General features: G+C 43.2%; 7 protein-coding genes across 7 annotated transcripts; 2 read left to right on the top strand and 5 right to left on the bottom strand.

Annotated features, from left to right (window-relative positions):
• Positions 1-383: 383 nt before the first annotated feature.
• Positions 384-3286, bottom strand: BYT42DRAFT_617400 (secretory pathway protein Sec39-domain-containing protein; the record flags this gene model as incomplete). Its single annotated transcript, XM_051572178.1, has 3 exons — positions 384-1167; positions 1232-1391; positions 1459-3286. The coding sequence occupies 3 exons, from the start codon at positions 3284-3286 to the stop codon at positions 384-386; spliced, it is 2772 nt and encodes a 923-aa protein (XP_051419610.1).
• Positions 3287-3521: 235 nt separating this feature from the next.
• On the top strand, positions 3522-5018 carry BYT42DRAFT_503112 (uncharacterized protein; the record flags this gene model as incomplete). Its single annotated transcript, XM_051564879.1, has 7 exons — positions 3522-3615; positions 3678-3786; positions 3847-3932; positions 3985-4065; positions 4147-4265; positions 4335-4594; positions 4646-5018. The coding sequence occupies 7 exons, from the start codon at positions 3522-3524 to the stop codon at positions 5016-5018; spliced, it is 1122 nt and encodes a 373-aa protein (XP_051419611.1).
• Positions 5019-5863: 845 nt separating this feature from the next.
• Positions 5864-7654, top strand: BYT42DRAFT_617402 (uncharacterized protein; the record flags this gene model as incomplete). Its single annotated transcript, XM_051572179.1, has 5 exons — positions 5864-6610; positions 6672-6784; positions 6856-6898; positions 7033-7249; positions 7323-7654. 5 exons carry the CDS (start codon positions 5864-5866, stop codon positions 7652-7654), a joined length of 1452 nt encoding a protein of 483 aa, XP_051419612.1.
• Positions 7655-8423: 769 nt separating this feature from the next.
• Positions 8424-10288, bottom strand: BYT42DRAFT_549077 (glucose-6-phosphate dehydrogenase; the record flags this gene model as incomplete). The annotated part of the gene is made up of 3 exons (XM_051566051.1): positions 8424-9398; positions 9490-9977; positions 10201-10288. 3 exons carry the CDS (start codon positions 10286-10288, stop codon positions 8424-8426), a joined length of 1551 nt encoding a protein of 516 aa, XP_051419613.1.
• A 1505-nt stretch (positions 10289-11793) lies between these two features.
• On the bottom strand, positions 11794-12104 carry BYT42DRAFT_486985 (uncharacterized protein; the record flags this gene model as incomplete). Its single annotated transcript, XM_051563765.1, has 2 exons — positions 11794-11931; positions 11979-12104. Coding segments are annotated over 2 exons (264 nt in total), but the record flags the coding sequence as incomplete, so codon positions are not given.
• A 2766-nt stretch (positions 12105-14870) lies between these two features.
• Positions 14871-15667, bottom strand: BYT42DRAFT_584179 (GATA zinc finger-domain-containing protein). The gene is made up of 3 exons (XM_051569860.1): positions 15456-15667; positions 15258-15366; positions 14871-15182 (listed from the first exon to the last, which is right to left on the bottom strand). Exons 1-3 carry the CDS (start codon positions 15489-15491, stop codon positions 15019-15021), a joined length of 309 nt encoding a protein of 102 aa, XP_051419615.1. The 5' UTR covers positions 15492-15667; the 3' UTR covers positions 14871-15018.
• Positions 15668-18131: 2464 nt separating this feature from the next.
• Positions 18132-19739, bottom strand: BYT42DRAFT_107479 (SCA7, zinc-binding domain-containing protein). Its single transcript, XM_051562081.1, has 2 exons — positions 19204-19739; positions 18132-19122 (listed from the first exon to the last, which is right to left on the bottom strand). Exons 1-2 carry the CDS (start codon positions 19418-19420, stop codon positions 18575-18577), a joined length of 765 nt encoding a protein of 254 aa, XP_051419616.1. The 5' UTR covers positions 19421-19739; the 3' UTR covers positions 18132-18574.
• Between the last annotated feature and the right edge of the window lie 2212 nt (positions 19740-21951).

Raw genomic sequence — 21951 nt, forward strand, 5'->3', positions numbered from 1 at the left:
CAAGTTTTGCGTGGTCAATCTTGGATTGTAAACTGTTGAACATATCCCTCATCACCTTTGGCAACTTGATACCACTTTCCTTCAACACCTTCGTATCATTTAAATCTACAATGGACCCCGTTTCACCAGCACCATATTCTTCGGAGTTGGAATAGTTGCAATGAACAGAACGAATTATAGTCACATTCACTAAATTTTCTTTCGTACGTGCAGGCAAATAAGACATTGGGCAAAAAATCGCTTCTTACAACAACAAGCAAAGTAATAGAAGAATAGAGTCATATAGAAAGTAAACTGTTGATACCTATTATTAACGAAGTAGATGATGCGCATATGGAACGGGCAGCACATGTGAGGCGGACCGCGCAGTGTCACGCCCGCGGCTAGAATAGCCAGCCTCCCACCATCTCGCGTAATTGATCTCTTTTTCTACGTCCTGTTCGATCAGGGGATGGGGAACTTGCGCCATCGACGGCTGATAATAAATCGCCTAGTAACCATTGGTGTTTCTTGGCACTTTCAAGTAAGCCTTGCCATCCAGAAGTATTTTGATTTTGCGAACCGTGACGGAGATCGGCCAATTGAGCAAGCCCGAATTGAGATGTATCGGGTCGCTGGGCATCCACTTTACGCCATACATTCAGAATATCCGACACGTATTCCACCGGACTAAGGACCAGAGCCATGGCCAAAATGTCGAGACGTCGATCCAGATCTTGGTATACATCAATTTTACCGAGATTAAAGCATATCTGCCAGACGGCCTGATTAATTTCGCGTGCAGAGGCTGAGGTCTGATCCACAGTCGAATCCGATTGTGCTTTGTCTACCGCCATACGGCACAAATTGTAAGAGGTGTCATAGTCTTCGTCCACAAGAGCAGCACTGGCCAGCATGGCAAGTGTGCGAACTTCAACCAGTGGATCATTCTCAAAACCTAGTTTGCGAGTGAGTTCAAGTACAGTTTCGTGTTGCCGATAGATTCCACGGCGGGTATTAATAAGTTTCGATATAAGATCCAGCTTTTCTTTGCATTGGCGTATCTGGATAGGCATCAGGACCATCCCACTTTTATCTCGTATTTGGTACTCGGAAATCAGCATATGGGTTGCTTCGATCAAGTGCATATCTCGCTTGATGGCTTGCGTGGGTGGAAGTACTTTCAAGCTAGAGAAAAAGAGGCTGAATAAGGAGGCGACTGGACGGTTAATTTCCACCAAAAAGCCCTTACCATTCCATAGCCTGCTTCATGCTGCCAGCATGCATGTTGCCAGAAGTCGCATTATCAAAGAATTCGTGCTCAGCATCCAATACCAGTCGTTCCGCCGTTTCAATGTCAAGCGATCGATCTCGGTCGGGCCGTGTCATGAACTCTTTTGCTAAGCGGAATCCTGCAAAAATATATACACGGTCAATTGGCACCAATCATGACAAAATCCAGGCAATCATGTTACTTACGGCCACATCGCAAGAGTGAGCTAAAAAAGATTTCCAGGATTTCCTTGGTAGACAAAAGCCCAAAGATCCCTTGACCTCCATCATACAATCGCAGCATGTCATCCAGTAGATCTCGCCAATCGTCGTCATTATCGAATTGTACACCGCCGGATTCCACGCCGCCCGCGGCCTGGGATGCCATCCGAATACAGAGCTGGCGTTGCGATGCCGATGTTTGCTCTTCAAGGAACCATCGCAAAGGTACACTTGCATGATACCGGGCCAGAACTTCTGCCGATCCCAAATGCAGTTGAAGCGTATCCATCATCTTGGTCAACCCAAATGGACCTACGGATTGCAAAGCGGTGAATAGACCGAGCGCGGTGCCTGTTACAGGCAATAGTTGGGCCATGTCGTCTGTTTCGTTGTCCATTCGGTTTTGCTCCGGATTCTCAAATATCGGTAAACACTCAAAGGTACGAACAGAGTATTCAATCGAGCCTTCGTTGGAATAGAGGGTGGCGAGGGCTAGTCTGGATAAGTCAAGATCGTCTTTTACGATACGTTCATCCACTCCCATGGTCGGTTTGGAATGTTCAAAAACGACACAGCACCAATCCATATGCTGAGCGGACACGTCGAGAAGCCATCGATAGAGTAAAAATTCCACCCGTTCCTCGTCCTCATTCTCCTCCGGAGCTTGGAGCATTCGCTTGCGGCAAACCTCCAACCAAGGCAGTACCTGTCGATGCATGTCTTCCACAATCATTGAAGGGTTTGTCTGAATGAGTAGACCTTCGAGGACTTCATACGGTGCCAACGTTTCAAATTCTTGGAACGTAATTAATCGATCACTGACATTGACTGCGCCGGAATAGATAAATTTGCATAACCATTCAAATTTTGCTACGTGATCCTCAATGCCTGTCACGCCCATGACTTGTGCATAGCGAAGCAACTCTAACGCTTGGCTGCTTAATCCGATCCTGTCTGTAGCGTAAGCTCGATCCAAGTACCATTGAGCAATGACTTTGGCGCTGGTAGGGTATTCGACGGACGAAACGCTTTGCTGGAGGCTGGCAAGGTAAGCGGTGTGTTCGGGTACAAACTTTTCGATTTCCGTCCGTATTATGGGCATTTCTACAATATCTTTGTGCTGGCGCCAAGCTTCTTCCAGCCAACGATCTTCGTGATCCATGGAAGCGTGAGGCAAATCAAAACTACTGGGATCGGCGGTTTCCGAGATTTGAGATAGGATAAAGAGTCGCTGAGGTAGAATATCCGAACCGTGATGCATAAACAGGGCATCCAGCGCTTTATGTTGTCCAAGACGTGCAAATTCAATCGCTTGCGCAATCAGGTTAGCATCTCGAAATTGACCGTACGCTTCTCCAAACGATTTGTCTTTTGCAAGGCTGGGCCATATTTTCCGGAACGTGTAGAAACGGTCTTGGTATTGTAAAAAGTACAGACGCGTTCGCAGCCATTGTTTTTCGTTTTCACTGACTGTATGAATGGCCATATTATCGTGTATCAACTGCTGAGCAACGACCTCGGTTCGTTCCTCGACACGAGCTTTACCAAGGTCTAGTAATTGTAACTGTACGTCTGGGTCGTCTGCCAACGTCTCAAGGCATTCGCTGATTACCCACGCATCATCTTTAATTAACTGCAAATCAATGACATCCTGACGTAACAAAGCAAACTCGCGTTGTTGTCGACGTGCTTTCCATTGCGCCTTGTAAACGATGTCCGTGTCGAGTTGCAATTCGTTGCCAAGATCCAGTGCAGCCTGGTAATGTCCTTGATTCAAGTGGTCCAAAAAGTCTTTCGGCGTTGCTTGCTCCATTGCCACCGCTTTAGGCTAAAAAATATGAGTAGAAACAACAGAAGAGCCTGTGTCTATGCAGGTAAAGACGATGGCAAGTTGACCAAAAAAAAAAAAAAAAAAAAAAAAAGAAGAATAGAGAGGGAAAAAAGACCGCCCCCGTCTATCTGCTGTAATCGCCGTGACATCATTTTCAATTAATCATTTTTCTTTTCTTTTCTTTATTTTTTACTTTATAGTCTATTAATCAACAATGATGAGTGGATCCGATATTCGCGATATATTACAGATCGAGAAACCTACAGAACCGGTCGTACGGCGACTTAAACAACCCGTTGAGAAACGGCCTGGTAAAATTGACGATCCATTGGACATGCATAAAACCGCTCCTCCTCTGACCAGAGATCAATAGAGGGTATTAGTCGAGAACTCTACTCATTAATAGGAGGAACACCCTCTGTTGCCTTTGTACAGCCCGCCTTTCGAGGGAAATTCAACGTCAAAAAGAAAGCATTGCCCTGGTAAGCTTGGATCAACGTCCACGTCGGAATCGAGAACGAGTAGTTAATGTCAGTTTGCAGGGTACTACATCCATTTACAAATCCTGCGCGAGCAGACGAGCTTACCTTGCACCATTGGATCAAAGCGAACGATACCAAAAATGACGGTACAGTTTTGGAATATGTGGTTGCAACCATCACATCGCTGACCGGATCCAGTAGATTATCCCTTTGCCGTATTGGATGACGGTACCAAAGAGATATCTTATACCGCTGAAGAATATGATCAATACCTAAAAGGTGAATTGATTCATCGTGAAATTCTGGTTTTTTTTTTTTTTTCTTTTTTTTTGCAAACACTAATGCGTGGTCAAATCGCAGATCCGGACTGGACCAAAGAGGACACCGATTACCTCTTTCGTCTGTGTCAACAGTACGATCTTCGATTTCCTGTGATTGAGGATCGGTACGAGTTTGGGACAAAGAAAAGAACCGTTGAAGTAAGTTTCCCAGATGCATATAATTGGGGGTAGATTATTTGACCAAATATGGTATTTTGTTATGCATAGGACCTGAAAGCTCGATACTGCAACGTTTATCGCCAATTACTCAAAGCACGGTCCACATCCGACAACTGGCAGTCCTTGGCTCAACATTACCAATTCGACAAAGACAAGGAGATTGAACGAAAGGAAGCCCTGAATACATTATTTAAGCGAACCAAAGTGGAAATGGAAGAGGAGGAGGCCTTGTTGGTGGAATCCAAGCGGATAGAACAGAATGAAGCACGATTAAGAAAAGAACGAGAACATGTTCTCCAGTCACTGCAGTTGGAACCGTCTGCATCTTCATCCAATGAATCATTTCATGCTGTCACAAGTCCAACGGTTGCAGCCAGTGGTCATGTGGGTGTAACAGGCAGCTCACCGGCGGAGACAAAGGTGAGAAAAGAGGTTATTTACCAATTCTGTTCGTGTGGACCACGACCCTCGCTGAACCTTCAGGAACAGAAACGAAAAAAATCCAGTGGCGATGATGCCACCAGCCGAAAAAAGCGAAGCGCGTCCACTACCCCTGTCAGTGCAGTAGAAGGTAAGATGAATAACAGCTTACCCTTAAAAGGGCTGTGTGAAAATGACGGTAGAAACGCAGATTTTCATTGTACGACAAAAAAAAGTAGATGCCGTTCCAGACAAAAAGGAGAAATTGACGCCAGGTGTCTATTCTCTCAGCCAACGACGGACGGTGATTAAACCTGCGATGCAAGCCAAGGTGCTAAAAGTGCTGGAAGAACTTGGTATCGGTAAGAAATACACAATCTTTGTTCTCTCGCATCACCATCTACCCCCCCCCCCAAAAAAAAAAAGTAGCAAGATAAATAATGAGATGTGAATGAAAAAGCGTAAACATTGGTTTTCAACCGGAGTCACTAACGAAAATTTTCGCATGATTTGGGGCAATATCAGGTGCACGACCTGTCATGGCGACCGCGTCCGTCTGCCAAAATTTTGAACAGTTACAATCCTCGATTCTCAACATGTTTGAACTGAAGAAGGTGGTTGACAAAATGACGCTGCAATATAAAATCGAGACAGGAAAAGATCATGTTCCAAAGCCGCAGGAGATGCCAAGTAAGTTGGAAAAAAAAAGACAAAGCGGAGAATGACGAAAGAAGCAAGGCAGAGGAAAAAAAGGAATGCGCTACTGATGAATCTACCCAATAGAAACGATCGGCAAACGCGGCCGGTGGAAACGCGCCCCGAGAGAAACAGCGTGAGCCATGAATAAATAGGGTGACACACAGCGGAATAAATCACACAACAGTTGCCGAATATGAGGGTGGAGATGGTCTTGTTTTTTTCTGTGTTGAGCAGGCAAAGAATGCCTGAGTGTGAAAAACAATAACAATCTCTTTAGAGCCCTAAAAACAAAAACCTTTTTTTTTCTTTCTTCTTTTTTTTCCTGCTCCCTTTCTTTATACAAATTAACTCCCCTTCTTAACACTTTTTTTCTTCTTTATCTTATTCTTTTTTTCTTTTGGTTTGTCTTGTTCTTTACCAACAGGGTATTGTTATATATATCTTTGTAAAATATAACCATGTTCGTAAAGGAGCAAAGTCCGCCTCCTCCAAAGGCCGTCAATATCGTTCGTCCTTCATCGCCGTTATTCAACTATTTCAGACGTCCCATGTCGCCCCATCATGTCAATCAACCCATGCACGATGCTTCACACTCATCGTCCACGGCTTCATCGTCCCCGTCTACATTGTCTACACTATCGACCGCTTCGTCGACATCCTCGTCCTCGTCTCATCGAGTCCAGCCCACGATTTTCAGTCCTTCTAGTTTCTCGTCTGGTTTATCCTTCTTTAACCATACTCCGCCCACTTGGTCACCTTACGGATCAGGGCAATTTCCATCACCGCCGCCCTCCTCCGCCGCTTTCGTCGTCAACAAAGTCTCTTTGCCACAGCGACTTTTACAACGTCCTAGAAGTTATTCCAACCTATTAAAGTCCACGCTGCCCACGATTGCGCCTGCGGATACCAGTGATGATGAACAGGATCAGGAAGAGTCCGACTTGCAAAGCTTAGATGGTGATACAGACCATGACTCCACTCCACTGTCATCAGAAGAAGAATATAGCGAGGAAAAGGACAACGAGAGCGAAGACGAAGATGATACAGACAGTTACGATAATGAAAGTGAAGACGTTGACCCACCGGCAAAAACAGTCGTTAAAATCAAACACGGTACCATCATGAACGGCAAAGGTGAATTTCTATCAAAGGGCGAACCGGATGATTATGCAGCATGGTTGGATGAAGCCAGGGCTCATCGAAAAGTACGTACACAAAGTTCCTGAGATTTATGGCATACCATTTATCGATTTCTTCTCTTTACAGATCGCCGACCTCGAAATTGAAAAGACATCTCTCTTGGCTTTAAATACGACACTTGAAGCCACCGTACGACGACAGGCCGCCCAAATTACTGAACTCCAGAAGCGTTTGATGATGTAGGTTTGACGTCCGCCCTTGGACATGCTTATGTTTACAAAAAGACTAAATGTGTGCTACCACATCACAGGAATGACGGGCCGTTAACCCCAGTATCAGATAAAGCACCCGAGGTACGAACAAACTTTTTTAACTTGCCAACTTGATGTTGCCTTTCTTTTTTCGTCCCTTTTGTCCATTTTTTGTTTATATTCAGCGTGATCGATGAAAGAATGGTGCCTGACGTCTGTGCTTTATTTGTTTATAGTCACCTGGATTACCTGAAACATCCATGGCGTCTGACGTGTTGACGGATGAGGAAATAGAAAATGATCAAGTATTTCAGCGATTACGGTCCATGTTGCAAGGGTTGATCGAGCAAGCCGAAGTCGCGTTACTGCAAAAGACCAAAGCCAGTGGTAAAGTACTGACTCATTACGACCCGCATGACGGTGAAGAGTCATCGTACCCTGACAAACTCAACCGTAAGTGATTCGGTCACAAAAACTGATGTGACACATACTAAAGTTTTTTAATTTTTTTCTTGTCACCGCTTAGTAAAAGATCTAATAAGCAATGAACGATCTATGCCCCCAAGTATAAGCCCAGCTAACAGTACGATATCCAATCGTCAACAACAGCGACCTTCACGCCGTGGATCACAGGGAACCACACCGACGCGTCCTCGACCACAATCGCTTATTGCTCATGAACCACCCAAAAGGACCCCTATGCAACGATCGCTCTCACGTGCGTCCTCTCCAGCCATCTTGGTCACGACGACTCGTCCTTACAGTCCACCGTTGCAACGCACATCACCACGATCAACCGCTAGACCTTCACATCTGAGAAGAAGTCAAGATTTTGAACAACCGAAATGGCAGCATTGAAAATGAGTGATATCATGTTCTTCAGTTTCCATTTCCGGTTTTTGATGTCTTTTGTTTTTTCTGGTTGACCTTCCTGTTTCTACTTATAACGCTATGCCCATCGTTTATTTGCTTCATTTGTTGTTGTTCATTGATTTATTTCGACCTATTTGCCTTTTTTTTATGATACCCTTATTTCGCGCATATGCTCTTTGTTTTTTTTTTCCTTCTCGTTCTCCATTGTTCATTATTTTCAGGAAAATGATGTTTTTTATTTTATTTTTTTACTATACCCACCATTCCACCTCCTATTTTGCTCGATATCCATTCATTGTTTACTAAACCCGCATCACCATCCACTGTCCTTTATCAAAAAGCATTTTTCTGTATGCATCCACAAGATCCTCTACTGCCCTGTGCCCGTGAAATTTTTCACAACATAATCCGTCACGTGTAACCTCATTTTTTGTTTCCATTAATACATCCACTACTTCTTCATGCTCCGTTGTGTAGTTACAGTTTACTAATAGCATGGTCATCATAGTTTACCGGTTATCGTACTGTGATGACATCTTGCTTCCATTATATAGAGTATGTAAATGTTTACACGACAATTCGACAGCGCCTACCAGGCGTATCCATACTCATTCCCATACTATTTACATGGAAATGAGGAGATGATTTAATAAGGACTTTGAATGGAAATAACAGGGAGAATTCGAAAAGAAGAACGTGTACAACAAGCTGTGATCATGGATGGGGTGATAAAAAAGGTGCAGAAACGGCAAGCTTAAAGTCGGTTTTTTTCGGCAGACACGCTTTGGATGGGCCATGAATAATTCTTAGTGGAACGATCGTAACCGTAGGCTTTCACAAACTCATCGAGGACCGCGGGGCCTCGGCTTCCATAGTCATAGTGTTCAATGTGGATATTTGGATCACCTTGATCAATTTGATGCAGTAAAGGAGTAAAGATCTTCCATGCAGCGGCCAATTCGTCATCGCGCACAAAGTTGGAATGATCGTTACGAAGCACATCCAACAATAGTGACTCATATGCTTCCGGGATGGCCAGATCGGTATACCGGTTTTGATAGGTCAAATCGAGATCACTTTGGATGGTATGATATGAAAGACCGGGTTGCTTGTTATTGAATTTGACATACATGGCTTCATCGGGCTGGATACGTAGGACAAGCTCATTTCGGGGCGTACCACGGTACAGATTGCCTGCTACGTTACGGAACTGAACGCGCACCTCTACCTTGGCCTCATTGAGCGCTTTACCAGCCTTGAGAATAAACGGGACGCCTTCCCATCGTTCATTTTGAATCCAAAGTACCAACGCAGCAAATGTCGGTGTGACGCTTTGCTTGTTCTTCAATGTCTCATCGTCCAAGTACCCGGGCTTACCATTGGCCGCCACATACTGTCCCAATAACGCATTGTCAAGCGACACGGGTGTAATACATTTCAACACTTTCACCTTCTCGTCACGGATCGCTTCAGCTTCGGTGGAAATGGGTCGTTCCATCGCAATAAGGGAGAGAATTTGAAGCAAATGATTTTGCATGACATCCCGGATGATCCCGAATTCATCGAAATAGCCGCCTCGTCCCTCGGTTCCAAATGGTTCCTTGAATGTAATCTGAACCGAATCGATATACTTTCTATCCCAAGAATTCGAAAAAAAGATATTTGCAAATCGCACCATCATCAGATTTTTCACCATTTCCTTGCCCAGATAGTGATCGATGCGATAGATCTACATGAAACCGTATTTGAATCTCCTTTTAGAAAGCTGAATGGTTCACGGCCCGTTTTCGGTCATGACGGACGCATGGATTCGATTTTACCTCTTTCTCGGTAAATAAGGAGCCCAGTTCTTTTGACATTTCTTGATAAGACGCCAAATCACGGCCAAATGGTTTTTCCACAACGACGCGATTGATGCCTTCCTTGGCATAGGCATTTCTGCGAAGGTGTTGAGCTACAGGGATGAACACGGAAGGAGGCAGTGCCATGTAAAAGATTCGATGTCGACTACCGGGTTCGATATCGCGTTGTTCCTCAAGTTCTTTGATGTGCTTATCAAGTGCCTGGAAAGATTCATCTTGGTCATACAGTCCCTGATGGTAACTGAGCATGTTTTTGAATTCGGATAATTTATCGGACGACGGGGATTTGATGTAACCAGTAACTCGTTGGATAAAGTCTTCATGGCTTAGTTTGGAACGAGCATAGCCCACAATCCGTGTTTTTTCAGGAAGAAAACCGTCGCGATACAGGTTGTATAATGCTGGATAAGTCTTCTTCTTTGCCAAGTCACCTGATGCACCGAGAACTGATGACCGAATTCAAAAGCAAAATATCAAACGTTAAAAAAAAACGAACGATTGATCATGCCACCACTTTGAATATCCGTCCCCTTCTTTTTTTCTCACAGATGAAATTTCGCTGCCTCGCTCATCCCACCATTTTATACAGTATTATGCCTTTTCCGTTATGCTAAGCGTTTCATAACGTTGATTGTCGTTGAAAAGAGAGTCGATAGACTGACTACCTACCGACAATAGTGACGGAACCATGGAATTCTTGGCACACCTGCTCGCGCATGGCTTGGTTTGGATCCTTATTATTGGCGGAAGACGACATGATGTAAAGATAGAAAATCGGTAAAGAGAGCAAGAAATGTATTACTGAAAGTAGGGATTAAATAGAGCTATCTTTGTCCGAGCGCAAGTACCCATATTTGTGGACTGAGTATCATTGTTGCATTCACACTAAGTTCGAATCTCCGGTGATATACCAAATAAATCTCTACTCTGTCGCTTGTTGACCCAAGCTTCTTCCAAACATAAGAAAACAACGATGCTAAATATATTCTACTATCATATGCCTTCAATGTTGATTATGATCAGTTGGCATGTTTATTGCGAGTGACTGCATAACAGTGACCATCTCTTTTCTGGAATTTCGGGGTTTGGAAATATCATAAGCAGACTCATCTCCACCCGCAATATCACACATTACAGCTTGAAAGTGGTTCGTTTGTTTTATGATGATGATATGGAATGGACCTGTTGAAATCAGATTCTGCGATTTGTTATAGAGACATTGAGATTTTACAGCTCCTATAACAACGATGCTGTTCAATGTTTGTCGCACATGCATTTCACACAGAGATTCCGAGAAAGCACAAACCCTACGATTTGATGATAATCATTCAGCATAATTTAGTGTATCTTAGTCATTCAGAATCTCTTCCTCTGTAAGCATTCGAACCCTTTCATGTCAATCTGTAGGCTATCCAACATTTGGTCTTCAACGGTCAGGCTGATCTGAAATGATGACACGGATAAAAACGGTTTGTCACACATCGCTGATTCCAGGATTCTCCCGCCTTCGGATGATCATCATAATAGAAACAAAACACTGAAAATACGACTCGACTTTTTGCATTGAGAAAGTGGTCTTTCTGTAGTATTCGCTGAGACCTATTTTTTGTGTTGGGGGACCAAAATCTTGTTTGGAGCGAGCGTCTAGTGAGCGGCTCGCCCCAAAATCAGCGACAAAGCGGGATTTAAACAGACCAAAAAATCAAAATTATCTACACAACTGAAGAATAAATTTTTACTTCATGGCCAACATCGACGACAAGTTCCTTGACTTGCTTATTGGCTCCTATAAGCGGCTTCAGATCATCAGTGTTTTATATGATACTCTTCAAGGGGACATTAGGTCTGTGAGACTGTGCGTACTATTTTAGAGAAGAGAGAGAGTTACAATATCTAGACCACAATAAACAATATAGCTATCGGGCTTACATGAGATGGTTGTACAAGATGAGGATGGTTTCTATATAAGGAACTACTGCTTCAACCGGTATGTCTGAAGACTCGTCTATACGACAGGTAAGGCCACATAATCAATCGCAACTAGTCGTATTTTCTTCGGGACTTTGTGATAGTGTTGATCATACCTTGCGTGTTGCCTGAGCAACTGTCGAACTTTGGAGCGCTCGTTTGCTGATTGATATTGCGTGAGACAATGGAATCAGATGTGTTGGTATGATATGTTGCAAAAACCGCTTCGCACAGGAGTTTTGTTTTCAGCTTGTATATTTGTAGATTAATGGATTTGACCTTGGTTGCTTTTAATTCCTTTGTCTTAGACTTGCGGGCGTACCCTATTGTGAATATAGATGACATGGTGGCTCGTACAAAAGTTCGGTAAGGAATGATGTTGCTGATGCCATTCCAGGTAAAGTCGCGATGTTCTCGCAAAACAACGTTCAACTGACGACCACGTTTGCGTTACCGTTCCTTTGTTTGCGGCACTCGACTTCCCATGTTCTATTTTTGCCCATCCAAGACCAAAGCGTACCCATTGTCATTGTTGCATCCGGTATGTAGAGCGGAACAAGATCAAAGGCATCGTCTTCTGATAAAAAACTGTGATTCCGTGATCCCTGGAATTGGTTCGCTAGATATAATACGCCTGACAAGATCCATGATAGCATCTTGGCAGGGTGCAGTGGACACGGCATACGAGTCACTACTTTGTTCTCCAGTGGAGGCACATTCGCCTCCGTTTTTGTCGCCGTGCACGGTGGTCGCAGCAGTAGTAGTACGTGCGTTCTAGGGAGGCGCTTGTATTTCCACGGTTCCTCATTGATTTTTGTACTTGATATCGCAAATGGCATGATTGCATCACCATTGGAAAAGACGACTGCTTCAAGTCCTACATCGTTCAACTGCTTTATCGACCAAAGACGTTTCTGTGGAGATTTCCAGGTCATATGTATAGCAAGCGGCGTCCTTCGCAGTCAAAAGCATGGCAACGTATGCTTAAACCAATAACCAAGTTCGGTATTGATTTGCCCGTAATAAATGGCTAGCCTGAAGCTTCTTGGATCCTCACGGGTTTCATCGTCAACATCACCTTTACGGATTCTACAAATCACCGGAATGGTTGCAAGTGCACCAGGTTACACCGTCGCAGAATCGTTTGACACTGAGTACGATGTTGAACTTCCGTTCGAATCCGGCAGCAGTGTCGGGAACGTCGGCAACTGAATGATATTCGCGTAGGGCAAATACACCTGTTTTCCATTCACTTGCACAAGATCGTTGAAATGTTCGACCGCGGCAGAGACGTTGGCAAGTTGATGGAAATCAAAAAGAAAAGAGCGTCAGTACGTCCCAATTTTTCATTAGTGTGACGTCACCTTAATCAAATTTTGGAGTGGATTTGGAGTGCACCAAGTGTTGGCCTTCTAAAAATGCGATATTCCATTTTAATCGATCAACAGCATCGGTTTGGATTGGCTGGCAAAGTCATTTTGACTGGTGGGGATATTGCCTTCGAAAGCAGGCGGTAGACACCGTTATCATGGGAGGATGATCAATATTAATTGGGTGGGTTCTTCAGAGATATAATCTCTACTCTTTGCAGATGCTTCATTGATATGAAACGTTCATTAAATCACGAGCCATTAACGGATTATGGAAGATGGAATTTTGATACAAAATATACTTGCCATTGCCAAGGATGAGGAGCATCATCTTTCGGAAAACTATCTTTCTACGGCTGACGGTATTCAATGTCAGTCAATGACCCTGTTATTTTTTGAAAGTCAATGACCCTGTTATTTTTTGAAACTTAAATCTGTCAGCAGAACGCTCCTGATGGCTTCCTTTCGAAAGTATCAATAAACAAAATTTATAAGCCATTTGTGTTACAGGGCTTCCGCAGTTATGTGTGTTCGATAGATACAGGTGACCGCACTACGTTGCAACTACTTGACTAGTTTGTGCCTGGATATATTTCAAGCGCCTCTTGTTTGGATGACTCGGGTCTCCGTGACGATTGTTCTACATGTTCTGAGGCTCCGACAAAACTATAAATTCAATGTTTTTCTGAGAACTCATGTTTTTTCTTTAGACAAATCTTCCTGACAATGGAAAGCATGATGATAGCTTTCAGACTTTTGCACGATCATGCTTCCAGACATGGTATTTTTATCATATCTGGGAGGTCTGACGAAAACATGCTGGGTCAACCATACCACTTTTCACAGTGTGTCTTTTAGCGATCTGACTAAACATATCCATGTCAAAAATTTACCGACCTCTTTGAAAGGGAAAGAAAAAATGAAAAAAAAGTTTTGCTCTGGCGAGCGTCTCGAGTGGCTCGGCCACCGCAAAAGAGATATCGGAGATCCAAATATAACTTTGGAAAAATAGAAAGAAAGCAAAAGGGAGATAAAAGGTCAGGCGAGTTCGCGGGATTACAGAATAAATGGACCGGCGGATAATGTCTCTTTTGATATTCCTCTCTAAATAGTCGATCGCCCATTACTCTTGCTTTAAGGAAATAGATCATCCTATCGCACCCTCCGAATTCAACGGCCTTAGGCCGACGAGCGATGGCAACAGCGAAAAAAACCGCATCCAAAATAAACACCCAGTGTCCCGAACAATGTTTTTTTAATGCTGAGCCAAAAAGTAAAAATAGTGTTAAGTGACGATGATAGTGGGTTGATTCCCGGCATACGCTGGTTGCCACCATCAACCTCTTGGAAACGCCTGGGAAGGGGACCCCTACGGGTAATCTGCTGCCTATATCCTTTGACAAATCTTGCTGTTTGCAGTAATTCTTCGAAGATGAAAGAGAGAGATGCTGCAAGTCTATATTACGGGCAGTGGCTGTCACGACGCGAAATTTTCATCCGTTGAAAGAATAGTCGACCATTCTTTTGATCGTACTGACGGTGAAACGGCGAAGATGGTTCAATGTTCTCAACTTTTTGAGGGTGTCCCCAATTTCAGCCAGTTTGACGTCGCACCGAGGGATCGCCGAAAAGGGGGCAAGAAAAAAGTGAGGCCTCACAGAAACTGGCCGAGTCGTTCCGGTTGCTTGGACTGCCACTTGGCCCAACCTACTGTAGCAGTGCCCCAAGCGCCGAGTCACCATGGTAACGTCATTTACGGTTTCTTTTTTGTATCAGTTCCCGGTGAATTACGATTTTGTTGATATGTGGCATGCAGAACATCACTTGGAGTGACAATGACGTTCTGAGATGAATTTACATTTCGCACAACATGAACTTCATTTTGGTCTTGATGCATTTTTTTCCCCAGCAAAAGCGAATTTACTTTCTAAAAACATGTAGCACAAGACCTTGTACCAAACTCGCAGACCGTCCCATGGATGAATGAGCAATTAAAAAACGTCCACTAATGAGAGGTTGCTCTTAATGCTTTTCTTATTGAACAAAAAATGTTCTCAAAAGTTTTTTGAGATTGAAATCGCTATTTCAAAAGAGAGAGGATCGAAAAACGGTCCAATAGAAAAGGAGGAAAATGGATGGAATAACTGTATCAATTGACCGAATGTGTGTCATCCATCGTTGCATCTTCGTCCAAGGGAATATTTACATCTAGATCGGTTATTAACATATCGTATTGCTTTTTCCTATTCTGTGGTGGTTCCTTATTGCCACATGGATCCTCGGTCGTCTTCTTTCTTGTCAACTTTGCATAGTCTAAATTAAGCCAACCGGTGAAAGAAAAAAAATCAGACCATTTATACTTGCATGCATACGCAGGGCGATGCTTACGTAGACCGCATGCATTGCAAAGCGTGCGTGCTCCATCCGGTCCTCGTCGCCATTCTGGAGTTTCAGAAATGTTGCATGAGTGGCATCGACCCTGGAAAACCGAACGTTTCTGATGGAATATACCACACAATTGAATCGATATGATGGGAGTTAACAAGACGTGGCAGTCTACCGTGATGGTTGTTTAATATTTCTTACCCCTCGTTTCCTTTGTCGTATTGCACTTAGTGACATGACATTCGCCCCTGAAGACCAATCTTCCTCGTTACCCTAATTAACCATATATGCAAGATTTTGTCAATTGAAATCAAAAAAGGAAAGCAATAGCAAGAAATCGTTCAACCGAAAAAGAAGGACGGCCAACAACAGCAGTTAAGTGAGATGGTACCTTGAACATGCGTGTTGAACTGTCTATACCATGCAATTTGGCATGTTCAGCTGCTAACTGGTACTTCCGCAGGCGTAACAAAGCGTTCAGAACTTCATTCGCACGAGCAATCATATCGTCCAACCAGGGACGCATGCGCGCGGGATCGGCAAAATAGTTGTCATAGTGAGGATCCACGAGACGAGTTTTTCGCTGAATCATGTTTTCATTTAAGCAACTGCAGTGGCGAATAATGTCATCAACATCGGTTTCGATGCTTCGGGAGGTAGAAGAAGAAGCTAACGACATTAAGGACGAGGAGGGTGCGCTGGTATTGTCAAAAGGTCCAAAAGTGGGGGCATGGCTCGCACTTCTGGAGATAGTGGGGTCGTAAATCGGATAAGCGGATGAAGATGGAGAAGGAAGTTGGGACTCATTAAATGTGCGTGAAGCCGTAGGAAAATAAGATGAAGAAGGTTGGCCATGGTCCTCTATCGTTGAAGTAACAGTAGAATGACTCTGTGGCTGCATATGTGTTTGGAGTTGCGATTGATGCGAATAATGCTGTGGGTGATGATCTAGAAGAGCATGATGTGATACCGATGTTTCGGATTTCCATGCTTCATGAGAAATAGGTGGCGAGACGGGAGATTTGTGTGAGGATGAAAAGGATGAGGGAGGCATGGAAGTTGGTGTGCCTGACAACGTCGTTTTCGGTGGAGGCCATGACCGGCTCGTTAAAAAATCGTCCATCGCGGAAATAGGCGGCAGGCTGAACTTGTCATTATCACTAGAGCAGTCATTAGAAAAAATGAATTGTCTAAAACAGAAGCGATCATCATCTCAAACTAAATGATTCTCCTCATTATTAATAGCAATGGTTGTCTGATTGCATGAATTCGGTCAAGAATATTTTGACAAACCAAACGCAAAAGAAACGCAGGAGTGCAAAATATAAAGGAAAAGAAAAAGAACATTTGACAAATAAAAATTGAAGAAATAAATACCTCGACGCACTGGATTCCATGTTTAGATGAAAGAGTCTTAGCAAATCGCAAATAAAATAGAGAAAGAAAGGGGATAAGATCGTAGTTTTCGGAAGAATAGATGTGGCGGAAAGGTTAAATGAATTAAACGACAGTCACCATCATTCCAATCGTGAAGATGAGATAAAAAGACAACGATAACCGTAATAAAGTGGGAAATCAGAAATAATAAGAGGGAAAAGAGGTTCAGAATGCGGGAAAGAATTCAAAAGTGAAGAAGGTAGGAAGACTACTTAAAGTTTGCCAATGTAACTTTTTTATCTTTTTGGAAATCCCTATCTGGGAAAGCAAATCGAGATTCGGTACAAGATGATGAGGTGTTTTTGGAAGATTTACAGTGTGACACGCATCTTACTCACTTGTATGAACCATACAGTAGTCCACTCATGTGTGGCGAAAATGTTTAATACAATTTCACATGCTTATGTAACACGTTGCTCTTCTTTGTTCAGTCCATTCACACATACCATATATGCTTATATTCTCTACATGACCACGGTCCCAAATTTTCCATCAAAAAATGATATGCACAGTCGCAGTAATCTTATGCGACTGTTGATGTAAGTCAATTCGACTCAACGTGATCTGGCCACGTGCCATCTGTCTATCCGATCAGCTTGCGTTGTTTTGCAATTGCTTTGGTTTGTTTTCTTTTTCCTTTTATATGTTGTCACCATTCATCAGTTTTAGGCTCAATGTTATGGGCGAATGATTGTAAGCCACTAAAGTCTTAGGGTCTCTTTCTTATGAGCGTTGACGCCTTGGATGCTCGCCTGGCCGGATATTCTCTTATCAGTTTTTAGTTCTATTTTCATTGAATGTAGGAGTTTGCAAAATGTCGAATTAATTGCAGCTTTTTTATCTGCCAATCAAAGCCAAGTTCTCGACGATTCCATCTTGAATTGACGCAATAAAAACTCATGTAAGGAAATGCTTGATGCAAGGGATATAAATGGCTAAAAGTAAGATCCACTAGGGATTTTAAGGTAAAGCCGCCATCTGGCCTAACCCCAAGGAACGACCTTGCGTCCTGTAATCTAAGAATATCCTCTTTCCTTTTACCAAAATAATACACCGCATCGATCAATGTTACATCAATCCCGCAAAAACTGAACACGGCTCGGTGTTATCTGCACAGAGGCTATCCACCGCAACTCTACTTCTAAAAAATACCTTGTTTTCCACACCTGTCATATGACACTAATGACCACTGAATTCACATTAGCGTCCCATTCACCACAATGGGAATGGGATCACCTTTTACTCGAAGTATAGAGGAACTGCTATTTCATACAGATATACCATGTATCCTGTACGGCATGTCACAGCAGTAACACCTCTGTCTTTCTGGATGTATTACCGTGCCATGTTAGTTGTTTCATAAAAGTGTGACAAATTTAAGACGAGATGGTACCGAACATATCAAATTGGCGAAATATGTCAGAAAATTGCTACTTACAGCATCGCGAGGGCAGATAGCAGCCTTGCAGCAGTAATAGCTTGCTTGCTATAGACCGGTCTATCATCCATACCATAAACTACGGATCAATCGATCACCCCGTCGTTTGGTATTAATGAAGATGAAGGGAGTACTCTATGCTTTGCTTTTGCTGGACTTTTTTACGTGAAGGCTATTAACTGGACCAAAAGGTATTGTCGATGTATCATGCAATCACTTTGGAGCTCCGAATATCGAAGTTCATTTTCTTTATTTGTTTCATATGCTTCATACAGCGTAGAACGCGAATGCGATTGCTTGGTCAGCATGTATTTATTTGAGCAATTTCGTGTAATGAGAAACACATATATATACAGGAATCATATACATTTTAGCGCTATCTGGAAATTGATATTGCTTGGTGAGCGTGTGTCACTTTTTGGTTGTTGGATTTGTCGTAGAGTATTTATCGAGCAGAGCTATATGTACTAACAGAAGAGGGGCTTGCGGGTTCCATGCCAGCATTCGATCCGAAAAGGGTATTGGCGTCCATTTGTGAAAAGCCAATCATACTGACAGGGGATGATTGGTGGCTGCCCATGCGGGTAGTACCGCCGGACGCGTTCTGGAAAGGATAATGGCCTGTATGCATAGGAGCCGTTGCAGCTTCAGCGCCAGCACCGGCTGTGTTGCTCATCATGCTTAACAGACTCCAATTGCTGTCACTGACAGGAATCACGGGAGCCGCTTTGGGAGTGATGGCATCCAATAGGATATCCCGTAAGCGGTAACATTGTCGTCGGCGTTTCGGGAAATAATAGCACCTTTCGGCCAACGGTGCAGGTCGGGTAAGTCGCAAAGACTGCATCACATTTTCCACTTCTTCATCCGAATCCACATATTCTTCATGAGGCGCCGACGCTGCCGCGGAAGTAGCGGGCGATTTGGATTGATTGGCAAGCTTTTTCAGATTTTTCACGGATTTTTGGGCAGTTGTAGATGCGACAGCGCCAGCTGTGAGTAATACAAAAAATGCAGGTGAGATATGATAATCAAGACCAAAACAAAAATAAGAAAAAGTGACTCATTTGTTACCTTGTGGTCGGCCAATCGCCTTTTTTTGATAAGCAGCCAGTAGAACATCATACGGTTCGGATCTTCCTGCCACGGCTCGCTTCGCACCCATCGAGTGGCTTTTGCATGTCAATGACCGAGTGCATGGGGTATTGTTCGGTCCCTGAATTACACCACATTGTTTGTCCAAATCCAAAGGAGCTAATATCAATTGGAGGTCAACCCTTTCCGACGTCATTCATATCATTTATACATCTGTCTTGTTCCTGGTTTACCTTTTTGTTTGGGTGTGGCCTTTTGCTTCTGTTTTTCTTTCTTGGTCTTCTTTTTTTCCGGTTTATCGGTGGTAGAAGGTGGCCGTTTTGGAGGAGCTGAAGATGGATCTAGATAATCTATTGAATAAGAGAATTCCCGCCTCTGATAGTTCATCATACCTTCAGGATCGCCTCCTTTCAGTTTTTTCTTCTTCAAAGCTGGGGAATTGTTGCCCTTGTAGGACTTTGTTCCCATTTCATCGTCTTCGTCGTCGGAGAATACCGTTTTGGGTATTACTGCTTTGTCCTTCTCCGAATGCATCAATGTATTCTTTCGTCCCTTCTTTTTCCGACAAATCTCTATTTGCCAATAAAGCCCTGTTAGAGACATTTTCGATGACGTTATTGTTCCATTCTTCCAGCTGTACCTGTATGATCTTTAAAGCTACTTGCAAGGATCGGCCGCTGGCAGGTTTTGCATTTGACTACCACAATATCTTCTTCCATGGGTAACGCACCGAATGTTTTGGCATCGTCTGTATCCAGTTTTGTAGTAGTCGGTGAAGGTTCTTCCGATCCACTTTCATTGTAGTCAGCTGAATGAACAAAAGCAGCATTGAGATGTCCCATTCCCAAATCAGTACCAGTTTCTTGTATTTTATTCTTACCTTCACCTTCTGAGGAATCGACGTTCATGGCGTCGCGCACTTTTTTCCAGGTAGGACCTGTCTCTTCACGTAGTTCCTGCAACCCTTTGCGTTTCAAAACACCGCTTTCTGGATTTTTTAATTGGTCCCAACTAGAATCCTCTTGGAATATGGATAAAGTTCCAGGCGTAACGTGTTTCGACCAGTTGGTCGAATTTTCGAGTAGTGGTTTAGATAGACTGGCGATATCTTTTTTTTTTGCAGAGGGTTATTAAATTCATGTCGATAAGAAATGTCATAAAAGTCATTGGCTACGGATTGCTTGTAATTACCAGTTTGCAAGCGTTCGATTTTGGCTCCTTTTTGTTTCAATATATTTTGTTGCTCTTCAGACAGGAGATCTAAACGTGCGCAGTATTGGTTAATGACGACCGCTCACTTGGCTAAAAGAAATGGGGTAAAGACTCACCATGTTTCTTGCTAGGATTGTTGGCCGCCATAACCCGAGAACCAACGTTCGATTATATTTCGAATAAAATAGAATAGTTCTTGTATATAACAATAGAGAACACGGATTCAGATGATGGGGGTATTCCTGAATTTCACCAACGGTTGAGTCACTCCAAACTGTTAAGCTTGCCAGTGCCTTCTCAGCTTGACCGAACTCAGGCTGGTGTGACGGCGATTTCCCACTCAAATCGGTTTCGGCGAAAACTGTGATTCTCTGTGAAGTCCGTCAAGATTTTTTAATGCCTTCCACTACGGTCCGAGAAATGCATCAACCATGGCAATATGATAAATAGCGTTTCTGGGAAATATATCAAAGGCTGACAGGGTGAGCGTTGGCGGCTATTGAAAAGCAGAGATGGAAAGGTGTGTAGGACCGGAGTCTTGACTTGTTGAAAGAAAGTCGCTCAAGAACCGCTCATATTGGATCTGAGAAAATGGACGATGTTGGTAGCTGATTTGAGAACCAGGATGTCGTTGCCTCATTTTATCGACTCAACTTCGGAAAATCAATTGGATTTCAGAGTTTGTGGCAAGTTGTAGGATGTATGTACCGAGCCAGGGATTCAATCTTCGACGTGCGTATAACAAAAAAGCGCTTTACCCATACACAATGAGTTAACAACTCGAGAGCGGTAAAACAACCAAGCAGAGCGTTATGGCAATTCTGTAGTTTAGTGTTCTTATTCGTTAAATAGATATCTGGCATTTTGTGAATACAAGACAGCTATACGTAGAACCGATGGTACACTGTGCGACGACATCGATAAACTTTATGTGTGTTACCGCGAGTAAGTTCAAAGGTTAATCTCGGCATCAAAAAAGTTTTCCAGAGACAATTATCTCCGTAGCAAGTTCCATTGGATAATCGCAACCGGAGGTCTGAGAACACCACCTTGAAAACGGCACCTTTGCGTTGTTGACAGAAACACACCAATAACGGCCTATTTGTGTAATCATTTAAAAAAACACAATACATCATTAAAACTTACAACTTTACTATATCCGTTTCGCGCGATCTTTCTTGAATTTCTCTCTCCCGACTGTTCGATGACCATCGAGAAAGTTGGGGATCGAGGTCTTGAGATCGCTTGAAGAGATGCTTCACACCATTGGTAAATAAAAAAGGATACCATCTGTAAATTCTCAGAAGGGGTATTATCTATTGTACTCTCAGTTGTTCATATGGTTGAATTCTTATAAAATGCACCGAGGTGTGAACTGCCTTGTACCTCACAATCGTCCTACGTACTTTGACGTCATAACAAGAAAGCAGTGCGCGTGGAAGCTCTATTTCACATTTGTGGCAACTTGGTCATCCATCTTAATCTATCAATGATCCAATACTCATGTGGCCTGGT

Source organism: Radiomyces spectabilis, assembly GCF_025331425.1.
Source record: "Radiomyces spectabilis strain NRRL 2753 chromosome Unknown BYT42scaffold_13, whole genome shotgun sequence".
NCBI lineage: Eukaryota > Fungi > Mucoromycota > Mucoromycetes > Mucorales > Radiomycetaceae > Radiomyces > Radiomyces spectabilis.

What these genes read in the sequence shown, in the direction of transcription:
- BYT42DRAFT_107479 (XM_051562081.1), bottom strand. Translation starts at nt 19,420, where the DNA reads ATGACGTCGGAAAGGGTTGACCTCCAATTGATATTAGCTCCTTTGGAT. An exon ending in GGCGATTGGCCGACCACAAG is followed by an intron (nt 19,123 to 19,203) that starts GTAACAAATGAG and finishes TATTACTCACAG; the next exon opens with CTGGCGCTGTCGCATCTACA.
- BYT42DRAFT_584179 (XM_051569860.1), bottom strand. Translation starts at nt 15,491, where the DNA reads ATGTCACTAAGTGCAATACGACAAAGGAAACGAGGG. An exon ending in TACGACAAAGGAAACGAGGG is followed by an intron (nt 15,367 to 15,455) that starts GTAAGAAATATT and finishes ATATTCCATCAG; the next exon opens with AAACGTTCGGTTTTCCAGGG. An exon ending in TTGCAATGCATGCGGTCTAC is followed by an intron (nt 15,183 to 15,257) that starts GTAAGCATCGCC and finishes GGCTTAATTTAG; the next exon opens with ACTATGCAAAGTTGACAAGA.